General features: G+C 48.7%; 1 protein-coding gene across 4 annotated transcripts in view; it reads left to right on the plus strand.

Moving 5' to 3' along the window:
* The first annotated feature begins 1,760 nt into the window (after window positions 1-1,760).
* Window positions 1,761-15,917, plus strand: part of SHD (Src homology 2 domain containing transforming protein D) — a 69,581-nt gene continuing 55,424 nt past the window's right edge. For 3 of the 4 annotated variants that reach the window (XM_039349302.1, XM_039349304.1, XM_039349305.1), the window contains exons 1-3: window positions 9,961-10,075; window positions 10,600-10,828; window positions 15,046-15,534. In XM_039349302.1, the coding sequence (XP_039205236.1) occupies window positions 15,205-15,534 (330 nt within the window). In that variant the 5' untranslated portion in view covers window positions 9,961-10,075; window positions 10,600-10,828; window positions 15,046-15,204. Of the gene's footprint in view, window positions 1,850-9,960; window positions 10,076-10,599; window positions 10,829-15,045; window positions 15,535-15,917 lie in introns of those variants that run through there. The other variant, XM_039349303.1, reaches the window with a different exon arrangement.

Consider the following 15,917-nt stretch of genomic DNA (forward strand, 5'->3'; position numbering starts at 1 on the left):
TGAGATTTAACAGCATTGTTCTAGACACAAGACCTGACAACCTACAGCAATCTATTCTGTGCTGCACCCAAAAGTCAACACAAACCGTTCATGTTTACTGAGGACAATCAGCCGTTGCGGTGTGTTGCAAATGAAGCAGACAGCCAAGGATGAAATCAGACAGAGATTACATAAAAGCAAGCAAAGAGAGCGGGTTAATAACTGTCTGCAAGGAAAACATTCTGAAGGTGACAGAATCAAAGGTGACATTAAAAAGCTGAACGCTTGGAGCGGCAGATGAAAAATTGGAGAAATAAACCTGGGCACGCTCAAGAAATTGAAAGCAAGGTAGAAAGCTAGCCAAATTGGTGATGGCTTCAGATCAGATGCATGAAGGAGGAAATACAAGCCTTAATATTTGCAGTACAAGGATCAGCCTTTAGCAATAATGCGATAAAAACGACACTTCGAAAAATCTGGAAACCACAGTAAATTTCAATTATGCAAAGAGAAAAATGAGATTGTTTTGCTTCAGAAAAAAATTGCCCGGACGAGACACGGTCTCTAAAGCAGTCGAAAGACAATCTAAGACAAACCACAAATGGAGACAATATGACTTTATGCAAAAGCATGAATTTGATGCCCCAAAATATTAGTCGGATCATAATTTTCATAAGGAATTGTAATATACAAGTAAACAAAAGGGCTCCACAGAATCACCATGTACAAATTTCACCAGGCTTCCGAATTCAGACAGACCAACATTTCAAACCCAACAGGCAGAATGTCACAAAGGGTTGAAGAAAATCAAGTTTCACTTTATAAAAATGGCAAAACCTAAATGACCATAGAGTGGCTCAAAAGATGTGTGTCTTTTGAGATGGGTATGAGTATGTCTAGTTTAATGAAGAGAAGGACGAGGGGTGACATGAGAGCAGCCTTCCAATATCTCAGGGGCTGCCCCAAAGAAGAGGGAGTCAAGCTATTCTCCAAAGCGCCTGAAGGCAGGACAAGAAGCAACGGATGGAAATTAATCAAGGAGAGAAGCAACCTGGAACTAAGGAGAAACTTCCTGACAGTTAGAACAATTAACCAGTGGAACAAACTGCTTCCAGAAGCGGTGAATCCTCCAACACTGGAAGTTTTTAAGAAGAGACTGGACAGCCATTTGTCTGAAATGGTATAGGGTTTCCTGCCTGAGCAGGGGGTTGGACTAGATGTCCTCCAAGGTCCCTTCCAACTTCTATTATTATTATTATTATTATTATTATTATTATTATTATTATTAACACTATGAGCAATCCTTGCGTTCATAACATTGGCAGGGCTATCAAGTCAGGATCATTAACACAACGATGGCTTTACTTAGCCACCGTATCGCTTAATGACCGAGTGACCCCGACTGGGGTCACTAAACTAGGGCCGCTGGTCATCACTTCAGCCTCTCATCTTAGCACAGGAAGTCCTCGATTTTAGGACTGTAATGGAGCCTGCTCATCGCCGTCATAAGTCAGGATGGTCATAAAACATGTCGCTGATCTGACTGATCTGATTTTACGAACTCTTTTGCGGCGGCCGATAAGCGGATCACCACAATTTTTAAGTGAACCAACCAAGAAACCAGGAGTAAATGACAAATGGGCCAAACCGCCGTAAAACGCAGATGCTTTACTTCTCTGTTTTTGGATGGCCCTGGCAGTACCCCCTCTAAAGCCTGGTTAATCTGACTTTGCCTTGAAAGATTTAAATAAGTTGGATTGAATGTTTCTGCCTCCACCTTACAGATCATCCCGTCTGGATAAGGACCCCACTGGTGAGCATCCGAAAGAAGACCGGGGCTTTTATGACTCCATCAAAGGCTGTTGGAAAGGTGGGTTTCTGATAACGTCTGAATTGCTGGCTTGTCACAGGTCATCAGCAAAGGGACACGTGCTTTGATTGCACAAACTGTTGAAGTGGTTGGCTTCACTGTCTCCTCAATATTGCATTAAATTGGGGGGTGGTGGAAGAGGAGGAGGAGAAGGAAGAGGGGGAGGAGGAGGACTAAGAAGAGGAGAAGGAGAAAGAGGAGAAAGAAAAGGAGGGGAGGAGGAGGAAGAGGAGGAGAGGAGGAGGAGGAGAAAGAAACGGAGGAGAATCAGAATCAGAACAACAGCTGGAAGGGACCTTGTAGGTCAGACACGTCAAACACAAGGCCCGGGGGCCGGATGCGGCCCACAAAGTGGTTTCATGCGGCCCGTGAAGCCATCCTGGAAACAGTGAGGGAACAGCCCCCACTGCCTTGGCCCTGGCCCAGGCTGGCCGGGAATCAATGTACAATTTTGTGGTGGCCATCTATGCTGAAACGCATTCAGTTTTAGCTCCACAAGGCCGTCTGGAAACAGCGAGGAACCAGACCCTGCCGTGTCGGCCCCGCCCCCTGGGTGCATGCTGGGGAGGGGTCACCCTTTGTGAGGAATGAAGAAATGGACCATGCCTTGGCGCTTGCCCCGGTCCCCCCCCCTTCTGCCAGAGACCCTCAGATCTGTCCCATTCCTGCCCAGGCCCCCACAGGCGCCCTGGACTCGAACAATGTAGAGCTGGCCACGCCCACCCAGTGGGCCACACCCACTCCATCCACACCCACCCAGTAGGCTGCACCCACTCTGGCCACACCCCCCCCCAGGGCAACCACAATGCTGATGCAGCCCTCAGTGAAATTGAGTTTGACACCCCTGTTGTAGGTCACCTAGTCCAACCCCCCACCCCCACCCAAGCAAGAGACTGTACCCCCTTTCTGACTGGAAAGTTTCCAGTGATGAAGCTCCCACAATTTCTGAAGGTAGACCTCAGATGGAGGAGGAGGAGGAGAAAAATGAGGAGGAAGAGGAGGGGAAAGAAGAGGAGGAAAAAGGGGAGGAAGGAGAGAAGGGAGCAGAAGAGTAAGAGAAGAAGAGGAGAAGGAGGAGGAAGAGGAAGAGAAGGAGGAGGAGAAAGGAGAAGAAGGAAGGAGGGGGGGAGAAGAAATGAGGAAGGAGGAGGAAGAAGGAAAGGAGGAAGAGGAAGAGGAGGAGGAGAAGGATGTGAAGAGGAAGAAGGAAAGGAGGAGGAGGAGGAGGAGAAAAATGAGGAGGAAGAGGAGGGGAAAGAAGAGGAGGAAAAAGAGGGGAGGAAGGGGAGAAGGGAGCGGAAGAGTAAGAGAAGAAGAGGAGAAGGAGGAGGAAGAGGAAGAGAAGGAGGAGGAGAAAGGAGAAGAAAGAAGGAGGGGGGGAGAAGAAATGAGGAGGAAGGAGGAGGAAGAAGGAAAGGAGGAAGAGGAAGAGGAGGAGGAGAAGGATGGGAAGAGGAAGAAGGAAAGGAGGAGGAGGAGAAGGAGGAGGAAGGAAAGGAGGATAAGAAAGAAGGATGGGAGGAGGAGGAGGAAAGAAAGGAGGTTAAGAAAACAGGAGGAGGAAGAAGGAAAGGAGGAGGAGGAAGAAGAAGAGGAAGAAGAGGAAGAGGAAGGAAAGGATAAGAAAGAAGAGAAGGATTGGTTGAGGAGAAGAAGGATGAGAAAGAAGGAAAGGGGGAGGAGGAGGAAGTGGAGGAGTGGAAGAAAAAGGAGGAAGAAGGAAAGGACGAGGAGGAGAAGAAAAGAGAAAGATGGGAGGATGGGAGGAGGAGGAAGGAGAGGAGGGGGAGGAGAAGAAAGAAGAAGAGGAGAAGGAGGAAGGAGGAGGAAGGAAATGAGGAGGAGGAGGAAGAGGAGAAGAAAGGGGAGAAGAAGAGGAAGAAGAAAAGGAGGAGAAAGAAGAGGATGGGGAGGAGAAGAAGGAGGAGAAAGGAGGAAAGGGAGAGGAGGAGGAAGTGGAGGAGTGGAAGAAAAAGGAGGAAGAAGGAAAGGACGACGAGGAGAAGAAAGAAGAGAAGAATGGGAGGAGGAGAAGAAAGAGGAGAAGAAGGAGGAGGAGAAGAAAGAAGAGAAGAATGGCAGGAGGAGGAGAAAAAAACAGAAGAATGGCAGGAGGAGGAGAAGAAAGAAGAGGAGGAGGAGAAGAAAGAAGAGAAGAATGGGAGGAGGAGGAGAAGAAAGAAGAGGAGGAGAAGAAAGAAGAGGAGAAGAATGGGAGGAGGAGGAGAAGAAAGAAGAGGAGGAGGAGGAGGAAGAGGAGGAGGAAGGCAGCCCGGCCTAAGAACTTCCTAACCGGAGGCCCAGATCCCAAAGCAAATTCCTTTGCCTCCGACTGAATGAAAACTTCCAAAACGCAGGGGTGGTTTTTTTAGTTTATTTTTTTTAAAAAAGCCTCTGCTCCAGACGAGAGAATGGAGAGAATGGATCGAGAACCAGGAAAGGAGAATCCACTGTGGGGCTCTCCTCAAACGCCTTAAGAAAGAAGGATCCAGCAGCGCCTGGCCAAACAGAAACACAAGGCTGTGTGAATCCACAGCTTGCCAACCCAACCAGGCCAGGGCCCTGGGGAACGAAGCCGGCCTTGATTGGCACCAGCAACACGGGCGAAAATCTGGGGAAGAGCCGGCAACAAGAGGCCGACGATAAAGAGTTTGCTAGAACAAACCTAGTTGGAGCAGGGCACCTTTTATTTCGATGGGGCCAGGCCTCCCTGCCAAGCCAGCATTTGTGGGTTCCTCCTGGCTCAAATCCAACCCAGCTTTTTTTCTGCCTTTTTTTTTTCCCCCAGGCAGAAATGAGCAGCCCCCCCCCCCAAAGGGGAAAAAAAAAAACAACGGGCCCGGAATCCCCATCTTGATTGCCTTTCCTGCTTCCATTTTTTTTTTCTCTTCAAAAAACTGGGCCGCTCCTTCCTCCCTTTCTCTCTGCCCTCTCTTCTCGTTCTTCCTCTCATTCTTCTCCCCCCCCCCCAGATCTCAGCCCCTGCTTCTTTCTCCAAAGGTCTTAAGCACCTGCTCATCACCCCCCCTCCAATTATTATTTTTTTCCTTGCTCTCTCTTTTCTGCCTCTCTTGTCAAGCTCAGCCAAGGTGCCTTTTCTCACCTAGAGGCTTCTGGGCAGAGATCCAGGGAGGAGGCTGTGTGTGTACACACACACACACACACACACACACACACACACACACACACACACACGGCTGTGCAGGAGCCCTATTGCCAGGAGCTAAAGGGAAAGAGACCTTGGGGCAGATCCTACGCCCTTCCTCCTCCTCTCTCTCCAATCCTTCTCATTCTCCTCTCCTTCTTTTCCCTTCCTTCTTCTCACTCTTTCCCCCTCCCATCCTTCTCCTGATTTTTCTCCTCCTCCTCCTCTTCTCTCTCTCTCTCTCATCATTCTCTCCTCCTCCTCCTCTTCTTCCTTCTCCCTCTCTCCCTCCTCTCATTTTTCTCTCCTCCTCCTCCTCTGTCTCCAATCCTTCTTTCTCCTCTCCTCCTTGTCTTCTTTTCCCTTCTTCCTTCTCACTCTTTCCCCCTCCCATCCTTCTCCTTATTTTTCTCCTCCTCCTCCTCCTCCTCCTCTTCTCTCTCTCCATTCTCTCCTCCTCCTCTTCTTCCTTCTCCCTCTCTCCCTCCTCTCATCCTTATTTTTCTCTCCTCCTCCTCCTCTTCCTTCTCTTCCTCCTCTTTCGTTCTTCTTCCTTCTCCCTCTCTTCCTCCTCCCCCTTCCATCCTTCTCCTTTTTATTTTCCTCCTCCTCCTCCTCTCTCCGCAAACCTCACTTCCTTCTAGGACTGAGGATGTTACTTAGCTGGTTCATGAAACCTCTGCAAGCAAACAATTGAGGTCAGAAAGCAGCAAGGACTCCACAGTCCCCCTCCCCCTCCTCTTGCTCCTCCTCCCCCTCCCCCTTCCTTTCCTCCTGCTCCTCTTCCTCCCCTCCTTCCTGCCTGCTCTTCCTGCTCCTGCTCTCTCCTTCTGCTCCTCCTGCTCCTCCCCTTCCTTTCCTCTGCTCCTGCTCCTGCTGCTCTTCCTCCTTTTCCTTTCCTTCTGCTCCTCCTTCCCCTTTTGCTCCTCCTCCTTCCCCTCCTTTCCTCTTGCTTCCCCTGCTCCTCCTCCCCTCCCCCTCCTTTCCTCCTGCTCCTGTCCTTTCTTCATGCTCTCCTGCTCCTCCCCTCCTTTCCTCCTGCTCCCCCGCTCCTCTTCCTGCTCCTCCCCTCCTTTCCTCCTGCTCCCCTGCTCCTCTTCCTGCTCCTCCTGCTCCCCTCCTCCTCCTCCCCTCCTGCTCCTCCCCTCCTGCTCCTCCACACTCCTTTCCTCCTGCTCCTCCCCCTTTCCTCCTGCTCCCCTGCTCCTCTTCCTGCTCCTCCCCCTCCTCCCCTCCCCCTCCTTTCCTCCTGCTCCTGCAAAATCCTTTCCTCCTGCTCCTGCTCCTCCCCTTTCCTCCTGTTCCCCTACTCCTCTTCCTGCTCCTCCCCCTTTCCTCCTGCTCCCTCTGCTCCTCATCCCCTCTCCCTCCTTTCCTCCTGCTCCTGCAAAATCCTTTCCTCCTGCTCCTGCTCCTCCCCTTTCCTCCTGCTCCCCTGCTCCTCTTCCTGCTCCTCCCCCTCCTTTTCTCCTGCTCCCTCTGCTCCTCATCTCCCTCCTTTCCTCCTGCTCCTGCAAAACCCTTTCCTCCTGCTCCCCTGCTCCTCTTCCTACTCCTCCCCTTCCTTTCCTCCTGCCCCCCTGCTCCTCCTCCTCCCACCCAATCCTGCTCCTCCTGCTCCTGCTCCCCTTTCCCCTCTTGTTAACGCCCTCCCCAAAGACAGGCCGCTTCCCTTCCTTCCCCCGGTCAATGGGGAAGGGCGGCTGGCGTGTGCGCCTGGAGGGGGCCAGAAATCGAAGCTACAAAATGGCCATTAAAAGGAAGGGGTGGGTGGGGAGAGAGGGAAGACTTTATCCTCTCTGGGGCGGGGGGGGGTTAAAAGCGGGAGGGGGAGGAGGAAGGGGAGGGGGGGAACCTCCGCCAGCTAATCAATATCCGCTCCCGGGGGCTTTTCTGTCTCTTTGCGAATCAATTTCTCCGCTCGTCTTGATGGGTCGGGTTACAGGGCTGGGATATCATTTGCCCAGTTTTTCCTGGGCCTCCCGTCCCTATCGTTGCGGGAGGGGGGCGTGCGGGGGGGGGGGAGCGGCGGAAAGAAGGCTTTGCTTTACCTTCTATATTTATGGGAGAGAGTGCGTTTGTGTCTCTTTTTCCCCGTTTTTTTTATGTTTATTTTTATTTTCAGGGCATTCGCGTGCATTTCTTTCATTGCTACTTTTTTTGGGGGGGGGGCGAAGGCAAAATGCCAGCAAAATATTTGTTTTGGGTTTTTTTCCGCTTTGCCACTTTCGCTTCTTTTCGCTTTTTACATCCGCTTGCAGGGGGGTGGGTTGAAAGATTTTGTTTTTTAAAAAAGGTGTGCAATTTGTTTGGGGGGGGAGAAAGGGGGGGGGGAAATAGGAAGGCAGCGGAGTAGAGTTGGCCCCAAGTATTCGGGTTTTTTTTCTTTTTTCTTTCTTTCTTTCTTTTTTTTTTTTCAAATCGCTTCCCTTTTCCATTCCGTTTCAGGAACTCCTCGGTTTAATAATCTCTTTAATCTCCGCTTTGAGTCCCCCCCCCTTTTTTTGTGATGTGCGGGGTGTGTGTAATTTTCCACTGCTTTCCCGTCACTTCGCCGTTTGCCCCTGCGGAGATCTTAACACTAACACGTCCTTAGGCCGTCGGAGGTGGCGGGGGGGGGACACGTATTGATGCCCCCCCTCCTCCTGAAAAATTAATGGAGGGGGAAAAAAGGGAACGAGGCGTTTTATCTCTCCTCCCCAAGGCCCCCCATGCTCCACTGCTAAAGTGGGGGGGGGAGCGAAAGGAAAAGCTGTGATACAAACGGAGAAGGGAGCAATTGGGAAATTTCTCTCGCTTCGTACCTCAAAAAAAAGGCGCTTCTGTTCCTGGCGATTCCCTTACATCCAGAGCGTGTGTGTGTGTGTGTGTGTGTGTGTGTGTGCGTGCGTGCGTGCGTGCGTGTGTGTGTGCAGACTCTGCAATGCACATTTACTCCCGAGCAAGTATCTTTGTGCTCAGTCTTGTTGGGCAAAGCTGTTCACATTTTCAGGACGAGGAAGGAAGGAAGGAAGGAAGGAAGGAAGGAAGGAAGGAAGGAAGGAAGGAAGGAAGGAAGGAAGGAAGGAGGAAAGAAAGAAAGAAAGAAAGAAAGAAAGAAAGAAAGAAAGAAAGAAGGGAGGGAGGGAGGAGAAAGGGAGGAAGGAAACAGGAAAGGGGAAGGAAGGAGAAAGAGAGGGAGGAAGGAAGGAAATGGGAAGGGAAGGAAGGAAGAAAGAGGAGGGAGGGAGGGAGGAAGGAGAAAGGGAGGAAGGAAACAGGAAAGGGGAAGGAAGGAAGGAGAAAGGGAGGAAGGAAGGAAATAGGAAAGGGGAAGGAAGGAAGAAAGGGAGGAAGTGGGAGGGAAGAAGGAAGGAAATGGAGAGGGAGGGAGGATGGAAGAAGAAGGAGAGGGAGGAAGGAAGAAAGGAAGGAAAGAAGGAAGGAGGGAGGGAAGAAGGGAAGGAAGGAAAGAGAGACAGAAGAAAGAAGGAAAGGCGAGATGAATGAGAACAATAAATAATAACAAATAATACAGAAGAAACAGGAAGGAAGGAAGAAAGGAAGGAAGGAAAAGGCGCCACTTCTTTTTAATAGAAACGACGACGACTCTTCCCCTTGACCTTTAAATAAATAAATAGCATCGCTCTCTCAAACCCCCCTGAACCAAAACGCAAAGAAAAAAGCATTTTTTGAGAAGGGAGAGAGAAACTATCTAATACTGCACCTTCTGATCTCTTACTCTTTCTTTATTTACCCCTCCCATTTTAAAAAAACCGCTTTGGAGAGAGAGAGAGAGAGAGAGATACCTCCCTTTGGCGCTAGATCTAACACACGCCTCTAACTATATATATATATATATATATCTTAAAAACCCTGCAGTTTTCCGGCTGTCCTAAACTGCTTCTTCGCTTGACTTTCCTCCCCGTCTTGTAAATTCCTCATCTGACCCCCTTCACGACCCCTCTCCCCGCCCCAGATTGCGACGAGGTTTTATTTTCTTTTAAAATCACGACCAGCGGGTTGTGTGTCTCTGTGTTTGTGTGTAGGGGAACCCAGAAAGAAACGGGAGCATTCTCTCTCTCCCTCTCTTTCTCTCTCTTTCTCTCTCTCTCTCTCTCTCTTTCTCTCTCTCTGTCTGTCTCTCTTTCTCTCCTCTCTCTCTCTTCTCTCTCTGTTTCTCTGCCTCTCTTTCACTCTCTCTCTTTTGTCTTTCTTCTCTCTCTCCTCTCTGTCTGTCTCTCTGTCTCTCTTTCTCTCTTTCTCTTTCTTCTCTCTTTCTGTTCTCTTTCTCTCTTTCTTCTCTCTCTCTGTTTCTCTGCCTCTCTTTCACTCTCTCTCTTTCTCTGTCTTTCTTCTCTCTCTTTCTCTGTCTGCGTCTCTCTCTTCTCTCTCTCTTTCTCACTCTCTTTCTTCTCGCTGTCTCTTTCTCTCTTCTCTCTGTTTCTCTGCCTCTTTCACTCTCTCTCTCTCTTTCTCTGTTTTTCTTCTCTCTCTCTTTCTCTCTCTTCTCTCTCTGTTTCTCTTTCTTCTCTCTCTCTGTTTCTCTGCCTCTTTCACTCTCTCTCTCTCTTTCTCTGTCTTTCTTCTCTCTCTTTGTCTGCGTCTCTCTCTTCTCTCTCTCTTTCTCACTCTCTTCTCGCTGTCTCTTTCTCTCTTCTCTCTCTCTGTTTCTCAGCCTCTTTCACTCTCTCTCTCTTTCTCTGTTTTTCTTCTCTCTCTCTTTCTCACTCTCTTCTCTCTCTGTCTCTCTCTCTTTCTTCTCTCTCTCTGTTTCTCTGCCTCTTTCACACTCTCTCTCTCTCTCTCTTTCTCTGTCTGCCTGTCTCTCTCTCTCTCTCTCTCTCTCTCTCTCTCTCTCTCTCTCTCGCCCCCCAACACACACACACACACACACACACACAGGCTGTTTACAGGAAAAAGGTCCCGGCGACGTTTCGCGTTTTTGCAACCCCGGGAAAGGAGCGGCGGGGGGGGGGAGGTGCGGGGGGGGCAGGCTGCAAACGGTTCCCCTTTTGCAAAACGTTCCTGCTGAATTGCTTCGATTGAGCCGGGAGGAAGGGGCAAGGAAAGCCGCAGGGACCCTTCCTCAAAGAAGGAAGGTAGGACTTGTTTCCAACCCCCCCCCCCGATTTTTGAAGGGGAGGGGGCGAAAGAAGAAGGGAGGGGGAGAGAAGGGGACGCCTTCCTTCCCTCCTCCCCCCCTTTCCCTCCCTTCCCCCCCCCCGGCAGTGAAAGTTTTTCCCCCCTTTCAATTTTTCGAATCTTCTTTTCAAAGAAAGCTAGCCAAAGGTCGGTTGGGTGGGGGATGGGGGGCTTTTGAGCTTGATTTATGCAGGGGGGGGGAGACAGACTCCTGGGTGGTGGTGGGGGGCGTTGAGGGGGGGGGCTTTGCATCCGTTCATGTCTGCCTTACAAGGCATGGAAGCCCCTCCGATCAGCCTCAAAAATTGAGAAGGCAGACGAGTTCTCTTTTGCTATATTTTGAATTTTTTTTTAAAAAAAAAATTGCCCGAAATTGTAGCGAGCGATCAGTTGCAAACAAAGGGGGGGGGAGAGAAAGGAAGGGGGGGAAGAGAAATTTGTCCTTTGAAGCTCCTGAGCGGATCGTTTCGTTGTAAAACAGCCCCGCAGAAGAGCCAAGGCTGAACTTTATAACCGCCGCGGAAGGGAGGTTTTATATAAAATCAGCAACCGGAGGAGGATTCGCAAGAAGCGGATGGAAATGAGCGGAGCGCCGCTTCGGGGAAGGCGACGGAGGGCAGGCGAGGCGCTGAGCTTTCCTGGATTAAATCTCGGTTTTATCCTCCGAGGTTCCCGCTGAATTTCCTTCGGATCCTGGCAGGAGACGCCCGGTAAATGGATTTTTTTTTTTTTCTGCCTTCCCTTCTCTTCCCGCCGTAATTTTCCTTTCCTTTCTTTTCCTTTCCTTTCTTTTCCTTTCTTTCACAATCTATTTACTTCCTTTCTTTTCCTTTCCCTTTCCCTTCCCTTTCCTTCCCCATCTATTTACTTCCTTCCCTTCCTTTCCCTTCCCTTCCCTTCCTTTCCTTCTCCTTCCTTCCTCTCCTTCCTTTCCCATCTATTTACTTCCTTCCCTTCCCTTCTCTTCCCTTTCCCATCTATTTATTTCCCTCTCCTTTCCTTTCCCTTTCCTTCCTTTCCTTTCCTTCCCTTTCCCATCTATTTACTTCCTTTCCTTCCCTTCCCTTCTCTTTCCTTCCCTTCTCTTCCCTTCCCTTCCCTTTCCCATCTATTTACTTCCTTCCCTTCCCTTCTCTTCTCTTCCCTTCCCTTTCCCATCTATTTCTTCCCTCTCCTTTCCTTCCCTTTCCTTTCCCTTTCCTTCCCTTTTCCATCTATTTATTTCCTTTCTTCCTTCCCTTCTCTTCCCTTCCCTTTCCCATCTATTTACTTCCTTTCTTTTCCTTTCTTTCACAATCTATTTACTTCCTTTCCTTTCTTTTCCTTTCCCTTCCCTTTCCTTCCCCATCTATTTACTTCCTTCCCTTCCTTTCCCTTCCCTTCCCTTCCTTCTTTTCCTTCCTTTCCCATCTATTTACTTCCTTCCCTTCCCTTCCCTTCTCTTCCCTTCCCTTTCCCATCTATTTATTTCCCTCTCCTTTCCTTTCCCTTTCCTTCCTTTCCTTCCCTTTCCCATCTATTTACTTCCTTCCCTTCCCTTCTCTTCTCTTCCCTTCCCTTTCCCATCTATTTACTTCCCTCTCCTTTCCTTTCCCTTTCCTTCCTTTCCTTTCCTTCCCTTTCCCATCTATTTACTTCCTTTCCTTCCCTTCTCTTCCCTTCCCTTCCCTTCCCTTCCCTTCCCTTCCCTTCCCTTTCCCATCTATTTACTCCCTTCCCTTCTCTTCCCTTCTCTTCTCTTCCCTTCCCTTCCCTTTCCCATCTATTTCTTCCCTTTCCTTTCCTTCTCTTTCCTTTCCCTTCCCTTCCCTTTCCCATCTATTTACTTCCTTTCCTTTCCTTTCTTTCACAATCTATTTACTTCCTTTCCCTTTCTCTTCCCTTCCCTTCCCTTCCCTTTTCTGAAACGGCTTTTTTTAAAAAGTGTTTTCCCTCTCCGGTTCACAATTCAAACCATTGGCAAGGTTGGCACTAATTTTTTTAAAAAAAGGTCTTTTTGAGGTGAGGTAGGTTAGATTGGCAGGAAAGAACAAAATGATCTTTTGATCCGAATCTGAAAAAGTCTGGGCAGTCTTTATGACCTTATGTTGAATTTCAACTCACACTTTTTTTTTTTAACAACTATGATGGGAATCTTGCCATGTTCAGCAGGAGGATGACATCAGGTAGATAAGAATAGCATCTTCTGAAGATTTTGCTTCCCCCCCCCCATCCCCTAAACTTTGTATGTTGAACTTTCCTTGCCTTAGCCAGACGGATTTCCACGGAAAACCTGAAAGTAAATATCCCCACTTTACCAAATCCCAGGACCCTTTAAAGGGGAGCTGGGAAGGGGGGGGGACAGAGGCTACCAAAATGCAATTTAATATAGGGGCAGTGGGGTTATAAAGAATTTGTTTAATGCTTAAGTTTTTCTCGTAATCTGTGCCCTTTAGAACAGAATAAAGTCTAAGAGCCCAGCTGTTTCCATGGGGGAAAATACACTATAAATGATGCAAGCCAAGGCAGGCTTTTAATTATTATTATTAGTGTTAATAAAAATAGCAATAATAATAACAACAACAGTAACTGTCCTTGGTTAGACACTGAATCATCAGAGAATGATCAGTCTAAAGATAATTTCTGTTGGATGAATCAACACAATAATAGAAGACAGAATAGAGAGTATCTGAAGGGACCCTGGGGGTCATCTAGTCCAACCCCCTGCTCAGGCAGGAAATATACCATTCCAGACAAATGGTTGTCCAGTCTCTTCTTAAAAACTTTCAGCATTCACAGCTTCTGGAGGCAGGTTGTTCCACTGATTAATTGTTTTCACTGTCAGGAAATTCCTCCTTAGTTCCAGGTTGCTTCTCTCCTTGATGAGTTTCCATCCGTTGCTTCTTGTCCTGCCTTCAGGCACTTTGGAGAAGAGGTTGACCCCCCTCTTCTTTAGGGCACCCCCCCCCCAAATATTGGAAGACTACTATCCTGTCACCCCCTAGTCATTTTCTTACAATATACCATGGAAAATGTTTATTGATAAGCATATCAACAACCCAGCGAGGTAGGCCACACATTTGTCTTCACACCATGAAAAAGTAGCTTTCTGGAATTGAAATAATAAATGCCTTTTTTGGGGGGGACGCAGTCTCCCCGAGTTCCTCTGGTAAGATTTGGTAGCCTCCATTTGAGAAATAAAATAAAATATTAAACAATTGGCCCACGATATTTGCAGACTGACATTGCCAAAACTGGATAGGTCTGGCTAGTTTAAAGCAAAATCTGGTTTCGTTCTGTAGAAGTTCGAAGGGGGGGGGGGAAACCCCTCCAAATCCTTACTCAGTCTTGCTGATTAGTCTTAGATATATATTTTCCATCCGTGCAAATATCTCCTCAATGCAAAAAGACCCCTGAAAGGGCCATAGCAATTTATGGCAATGTTAGGTAGGCCAAAAATTGCTGTTTTATATTGAAGACCAGATCAGGCAATCAAGAAGGGCAAAATGAATAGTTTGCCTAAATTCACTTTTGTCAAGTTTGCTTAAATCACAGTTCTCTGGCTTCAGCGATATGTGATTCCTGCCTGCCAACTATGAGCAATTTCTTCCATGAAATGTAAGCTTTGGTTACTGGAGAGGGAAAAAAACAAACACCATTGTGCAATTCCGGCAATATTACAGATAGTCCTCGACTTACGACGGCAAACGAGCCCGAAATTTCCATCGCTAAGGGAGACGGTGAAGGGAGTGTGTCGCCCCATTTTACGACCTTTCTTGCCACAGTTGTGAAGTGAATCACAAAACTGCATCCAGTTTTGGTCACCACAATGTAAAAAAGATGTTGAGACTCCGGAAAGAGTACAGAGAAGAGCAACAAAGATGATTAGGGGACTGGAGGCTGAAACATATAAGGAACGATTGCTGGAATTGGGTATGTCTAGTTTAACAAAGAGAAGGATGAGGGGGAACATGATAGCAGCCTTCCAGTATCTCAGGGGCTGCCCCAAAGAAGAGGGAGTCAAGCTATTCTCCAAAGCACCTGAAGGCAGGACAAGGAGCAACAGATGGAAACTAATCAAGGAGAGAAGCAACCTGGAACTAAGGAGAAGCTTCCTGACAATTAGAACAATTAACCAGTGGAACCACCTGCCTCCAGAACCAGTGAATGCTCCAATACTGGAAGTCTTTAAGAAGAGACTGGACAGCCATTTGTCTGAAATGGGGCAGTGGTTCTCAACCTGTGGGTTGGGACCCCATTTGGGGTCGAACGACCATTTCACGGGGGTCGTCAAACAAGGCTGTCCGCCATTTTTCTCCCTTTTCTTTGGCCACGCCCCTGGCACCCAATGATGTATAAGTGGTTGGGGGTCACCACAACATGGGGAACTGTATTATGGGGTCGCGGCATTAGAAAGGTTGAGAACCACTGGTATAGGGTTTCCTGCCTGAGCAGGGGGCTGGACTAGATGACCTCCAAGGTCCCTTCCATCATCATCATCATCATCATCATCATCATCATTATTATTGATCATCGCACAGTCAGCCAGATGTTCAGACTGGATTTGGCATTTTTGTCTAGCTATCGAGTCCCTTCCAACATTATTATTATTATTATTGCAGTTGTGTTTAATAACAAGGTTGTTAAGTGAATATAGCTCCCCCCCCCGAATTGACTCGGCTTGTCAGAAGGTCGCAAAAGGGGATCACATGAGCCTGGGACCCTGCGACCGTCGTAAGTACAAGTCAGTGGCCCAGCATCTGAATTTTGATCCCGTGACCGTGGGGATGCTGCAAATGGTCGGAAGTGTGGAAAACAGTCATAAGTCATTTATTCAGTGCCGTTATAACTTGGAACATTCACTAAACAAACCGTCGTAAGTCGAGGACTGCCTACGGTATACTGGGTGAAATAACCCACTCCGCTTCCCTTTCCTCCTTCACATCAGGAGCAGCGATGGAGAGCAGCTAATCCGGATTAAAAACCCCAATCCACACGGATGATCTAAGGGAGGATTGAAGAGCGCCTTCCGATCCTAGTTGGCTTGTTCGTTGTCGCGGGAAATTGGGGGCCCGGCTGCCACCGACCTCGGCTTAAAAGGAGACCCATGGCCAAATGGTTTAAGGATTATCTCTCTTTTGGGAGCAGGAGGTCTCCCCCGCAGCCCCCCAAGCCAGATTACACCGAGAGCGACATCCTAAAGGCCTATCGCGCCCAGAAGAGCTTAGACTTCGAGGACCCCTACGAAGACGGGGAAGGCAAAGCCGATCCAGATCCCGGCGGCTCGCCGAACAAGGGGGGCGGCTGCAGCAGCAATCTGGAGGGAAAATATGGGTCGCCCAAGCACCGTCTCATCAAAGTGGACGCCTCCGATCTTAACCGGAGCAAGGCGCTCCTTGCCACGGCGGGCGAAGAGGCAGCCGTCCCGTCGGATCAGGTAAAATGCGGTTCTGAGACCCCCCTCGTGGGTGTCCTGGGATGGGTTCGTCCCCTACGGGAAATAATAATAATAATTAAAAAAGAGGCTTCTGGTTTTCTGCTCTGTTTTCAGGGAGGTTGGGAATTGGCTGTTCTTCTGGAGGTATTTGTGAGTTGGTTTTTCTCGTGGCCAGGGGCTGGCGTGGTGGTGGGCTGGCCTCTTCCGCATCCCATGGGAAAAATTCCTGGCCAGAATTGGAATAGTGGTGTAGTAAGGGATAGAGTGGAACAGTTAACCAGGGGAACTGCTTGCCTCTAGAAGTTGTGAATGCTCCAACACAGGAAGCTTTTAAGAAGAGACTGGATGGCCATTTGTCTGGAATGTATAGGGTTTCCTGCCAG

This window comes from Crotalus tigris, unplaced genomic scaffold, assembly GCF_016545835.1.
Source record: "Crotalus tigris isolate CLP2741 ecotype Arizona unplaced genomic scaffold, ASM1654583v1 scf7180000018259.218504, whole genome shotgun sequence".
Taxonomy (NCBI): domain Eukaryota; kingdom Metazoa; phylum Chordata; class Lepidosauria; order Squamata; family Viperidae; genus Crotalus; species Crotalus tigris.